This window comes from Macrobrachium rosenbergii, chromosome 5, assembly GCF_040412425.1.
Source record: "Macrobrachium rosenbergii isolate ZJJX-2024 chromosome 5, ASM4041242v1, whole genome shotgun sequence".
Taxonomy (NCBI): domain Eukaryota; kingdom Metazoa; phylum Arthropoda; class Malacostraca; order Decapoda; family Palaemonidae; genus Macrobrachium; species Macrobrachium rosenbergii.
This window is the reverse complement of record NC_089745.1, coordinates 4,885,456-4,890,917: the sequence shown is the minus strand read 5'-3', so window position 1 is coordinate 4,890,917 and position 5,462 is coordinate 4,885,456. Positions and strand designations below refer to the sequence as shown.

At 41.5% G+C, this 5,462-nt stretch overlaps 1 protein-coding gene across 1 annotated transcript; it reads left to right on the top strand.

Moving 5' to 3' along the window:
• Positions 1–2,721: 2,721 nt before the first annotated feature.
• LOC136838458 (enhancer of split m7 protein-like) lies at positions 2,722–3,993 on the top strand. The gene has a single exon (XM_067103400.1). It carries the CDS (start codon positions 3,032–3,034, stop codon positions 3,671–3,673), a length of 642 nt encoding a protein of 213 aa, XP_066959501.1. The 5' UTR covers positions 2,722–3,031; the 3' UTR covers positions 3,674–3,993.
• Positions 3,994–5,462: the final 1,469 nt, after the last annotated feature.

Sequence of the window (5,462 nt, the reverse complement as noted above, 5' to 3'; positions counted from 1 at the left end):
TATTATTATTATTATTATTAAGCAAAAGATGATCAGAATTTGAGATGAATTCGTGTGACGTCAAATAAAAGAGGGTCGAGACGATACGTCCCATTGGCATACTTATAAAGTGGCCAGTGGAGAGAGAGAGAGAGAGAGAGAGAGAGAGAGAGAGAGAGAGAGAGAGAGAGATGAACAAACCTCTTCATTATAATCATTACAATTAACATTAACATCGCGAGGACTTGATAGAACCTCCTTCCTTTTAAAAAACCATGAATAAAAAAATTAATAAAAAACAGAAATAATAATAAAAAAATGAATCGCCCATTGCTCCAAGCGTAACAGGAAACGCGAAGAGCGTGACGGGCTCCATCGAAGCGTCACAGCAGCGTTACGCCATTAACAACTGGGTTATCTCGAACTCTGATTTCTCTCTCTCTCTCTCTCTCTCTCTCTCTCTCTCTCTCTCTCTCTCTCTCTCTCTCTCCTTGCTAGAGAGTGAGACTTTCTTGGTGATTCAGATTTAATTATTTCCAGTTTTAATTTTTTAAGAGAGCTCTCTCTCTCTCTCTCTCTCTCTCTCTCTCTCTCTCTCTCTCTCTCTCTCTCTCTCTCCTTTCTAGAGAGTGAGACTTTTCTTGGTGATTGAAGGGTAATTATTGTCAGTTGTCTTTCATTTTTCTTAAAGAGTCGCCTCTCTGTCTCTCTCTCTCTCTCTCTCTCTCTTGAATTTGTACTGATGAAACATTTCTCCTGAAGGTTAATTATTTTCAGTTGTCTTCAGTTTTTCTTCAAGAGTCGCCTCTCTCTCTCTCTCTCTCTCTCTCTCTCTCTCTCTCTCTCTCTCTCTCTCTCTAAGGCGAGACTTTTCTTGATGAGTCAAGGTTAATTATTTTCAGTTGTCTTTAATTTTTCTTAAAGAATTCTCTCTCTCTCTCTCTCTCTCTCTCTCTCTCTCTGCAGTGTATGAGATATCTCATAAGAGTTAACTTATTTTTTTACAAGAGACTTGTCTTTAGTGTTTTCCATAAAATGCTATATAATAATAATAATACACACACACACAATCATCATCAATCATCATCATCATCATCATCATCATAATTTTACGTTTTGTGCCTGTGTGTTTAGCCGTTTTTTTTTTTTTTTTTTTTTTTTTTGTCTACCTGTTTGTCCCGCACGTTGCTTATTTGCATAGCAAACTCGTTAGATTACTGGGCGGCATTGCGCTATCACATTCCGGTACTTCTATCTCTTCGGGCATCGTTAGAGAGAGAGAGAGAGAGAGAGAAGTATATAATCATCATCATTTGCTTATTATTGTTATCATAATATACTTGACAAGCTTCTTAACATAGAAAGCAAGAATGAGAGAAAATATCTCCATCTTCGTGGACATCGGTAAAGAGAGAGAGAGAGAGAGAGAGAGAGAAATATTTCATCATCAGCCACCGTTTATTAATGTGACCATATTATTCATGATTTTTAACACAGAGAGAAAGATCTCTCTCTCTCTCTTCTTCTTTTTCTTCTTCTTTCTCTCTCTCTCTCTCTCTCACCTTTGTAAGTTCATCGTCCAACTCTGTGTTTATCCAGTGGTGACGAGTGGCATCACGCCGGGAACAGCCTTCGGTCTAAAAAATAATAAAAAAAAAAAAGACAATCGAGTTCCTCTATTAGGCTTTGGCCATCATGTAAGTAGAGCCGCATCGAGCAACTGAAGCTTCATTCAAAGGAGAGAGAGAGAGGAGAGAGAGAGAGAGAGAGAGAGAGAGAGAGAGAGAGAGAGAGAGAGAAAAGAAAAAAAGTTAACCCGCATGGTGATGTTGTGCCTCGTGCCGCAGTTGCCAAGTAGGGTATAATTCCTCTACGTATCAGGTTTGAACGTCGAGTTAAAACATTGATCCTGATGAGAAGAGGGTTAATAATTATGATTAATGGTTGATATTCATGTTAACGTTACCGTTTATGATCAAAGGAATCGCCTCACGTCAATATTTTCCGTTACTGAAAGGTATCTTGACGAAGGAGAGTGAGTCTATTTGGTAGCGGGCCACTTAGCCACGTGCTCGAGTCTAGATGAGTCTGAGTGCGTAAGTTCGCTCGGGAGAAGTGATGTTTGTGTGTTCCTCCGTGCGTTCCGACCTGAGACTGTGGGAAAACATCTGCCCGTGTCTTGAGACATTCCAGCGCACCCCGCTCCCCCCTGAATCACCCCCCGTCGTATTAAGGCCTCCCTCCACCCCTCCCACTTGAAGAAGAAGCACGGGGCATAAAGAGTGCCGAAGATCTCAGGAGAGAAAATTTTTTGGTTACTTTTACGCAATTTTAATTATGAAATTAGTTTTCTACGCTGTTTTCTTTGTGATGCGTATTTATAATATTTTAAGGTATTTGGTTTTAATATGAAAATAGCTATAAATCATGGGTTATTAAAACCATTCATACGGATTTATAGGTTTTTAAATGTTATGCATTGTAGAACCGGGACAGGAGCGAGTTTAAAGCGCATTCACTCGAACGTTCATTATTATATTTATATGCGAACGACGCAATGAGATCGTTTCGTCCTTTCGAGCAAGATAATGGGGACATGCAACGTTAAAGCGAGCGGGTGGGCGGGCGGGCGGGCGTGAGGTTTTATATAGGATGTGGCGATCGCTGGCGAGCGGCGGCGGCGGCGGCGGCGGCGGCGGGGCGCAGGACCAGCAGCAGCAGCAAGCGGCAGCCTCAGCGGCAGCAGCTGCTACGGGGCAGGTGGTGTGTGTGTGGGAACGCGTACGAGTAGCTCGTTCTCACGCTCGCAAGCCCCGCCCCCATCCTCGACCCTCGGCTATAAAAGCCAGCCCGACCGCCGCGGATGACAGCATACTCATTCCGATACTCGTCGAGGTTAGACCCTCGTACCACCACTCCTCCTCCTTCGGTAGCGCAAACACTAGGCTGACGTCGAAGCTGCCATCAGAGAGAGAGAGAGATACTGTCTCGAAGTGAAAGCGATATTTTTTTTACGAAGTCCAACGACAACAACGAGTGTTTATCCGTCAAAATGGCTTGTGAACTGGAGCCCGTGTCCCGCACTTACCAGTACAGGAAGGTGATGAAGCCCATGCTCGAGAGGAAGCGGAGGGCGCGCATCAACAAGTGCCTCGACGAACTCAAGGACCTGATGATCGCCGCCCTCCAGGCCGAGGGCGAGTCCATCGCCAAGCTGGAGAAGGCCGACGTTTTGGAGCTGACAGTGACCCACCTGAAGAAGCTCCAGCGGCGCAACCAGCTCGCCATCCGCCCCATCCCTTCAGATCAGGACAAGTTCCGCGAGGGGTACAGCCGCTGCGCCTCCGAAGTCTCCCGGTGCCTGGCCTCCGTCCAGGGCGTCGACGTCACCCTTGGCACCAAGCTCATGACCCACCTAGGGCTCTCCCTCACCAACTACGAGAAGAGAGCGCCCCTGACCATCCTCGTCCCCCAGGCCGAACCCTCCCCCGCCCTTTCGTCAGCATCCAGTGGGTATTCCTCTGCTTCGGATATTTCCCCAGTTCCCTCCACCTCCAGCAGGAGCAGCACGTCCCCAGCTAGCAGCACCTCCAGCAAAGCCCCCGCCCCCAGCAGCGGCAACTCGCCATCACCACGCCCCCAGGGTCTCCTCACCATAGCTGCGCCCTCCGGTCCCATGTGGCGCCCTTGGTAACCATTCATCTGTGAGTTCAACCATAGGAGCAGTGCCTTCCGCCCAATCGTTCGTCTCCCCGCGACGCAGAGCCGTCGCAGGAACACGCCCAAGGACCGTTACGTCACGGACGAGCCGCCAATGAGGAAGAGCTGTCTCCCTGTCTTCTGTGATAGCCCCGCCCCCGGGGGGGATCTGCTGTGATAGCCTCCAGGCGTTGTGATAATTCCCACTGTGATATTATTCAGATTATCTCATTTTTTTTATAATATAATCACCCGTCCATATACTTCATCATCATTACCAGAGAGATATATATAAATAAAAATCATTTGAACGTATACATACTTTTCCTTCACCCTTATTTTATTTTATAGTACTTAAGGATTTTTTTTTTCAAAGGTACCTAAGATCATTAAAAAAAAAGTGTGATGAATAATACTGAAATACAAATATAAATGGTAATAATTAAAAGGCCTAATGAATAATACTGATATAAAAAAAGGTATTAAAAGAATTATGAAATATCTAAAAAAAAATATAAATGGCAAAAACTGAGTATAAAAAGATCTTAAGTCTAACAATATGAAACAAACAGTATTTGACCTAAAAAAGAAATTTATAAATAAATGTAGAGAAAAAATTTGGTATGAATGAACTGAAAAATAAAAGACCAACATATATATAAAAAATTAGCTACGGAAATAACCCCACAAAAAACTTGTTTTTAAATATAATAATAATAATTGACCAAGGGGTATTTAACTGGCATAGGAACATATCGGCAAAACAAGTTTGACTAAGGGTCAGTGCCTGATGAGGGAAGGAACACAAAAAGAATATGTATATAAGAACACAAAAAGAATATGTATATACAGCAAAGAATGCCAGAGACCAACGACACGACCTGCCACAATCAGGGCACAGAATATTTTGGGTATAGAGTAGAAATTGACGTGAACTAACGAAGTACTAAGAAGCGTGTATGATGACAAACTCTACGGTATTTCTTCGCCATTTTTCGATGGCTTTTGATTTAGAAAACGGTATGCTGTGAGAGGAGACTCATGTAGACTTAGTTCCAACCTAGATGTTATAATGCAGTTAGTTATCCATTGCAGTCCATGAATATGGAATAGTGTATTTGTTGATAATACATGTATTAACCAGGCACTTGTATATGTAAGTAATGTATGTATTTACATATACAGTATATATATATATATATATATATATATATATATATATATATATATATATATATATATATATATATATATATATATATATATATATATATATAAATTTACATATACAAATATAGTTTAATATAGAATCCAGTTTAATATAACTTTTGAATAATTTACATTCAGAGGGATTTTGTTGTAAATCCATTTTGGTTTAAGTTAATCCCAAGGTATAGTGATTTTGATATTAAACGATATATGTGGCATTATGCTTATGAATATGGAAAACTCACGCATAAGTTCCCTCTCCCCCGATTTTGCTATTTTCTGCTTTTGAACTCCCAGTTGCTATAGATTTACTCTTGCAACTGAGTCATTTACTCATTCTCCTCCTACATTTGAAACTATAAACTTATTCTTTCTCTGAGAGAGAGAGAATGAGAATGAATTTGCAACTATTAATTTATTTTCTCCATCGATCTATCCAACCAATTCTCCTCCATCTTTCAATGTCGTAAGTACAGATGAGCTCAAAGTACTTGGATTTACAGGGTCCTGTTATAAACCTCATCATTCGGTCTGTTTTTCTTATATATAATTTTTTTATATAATAAAATATACTG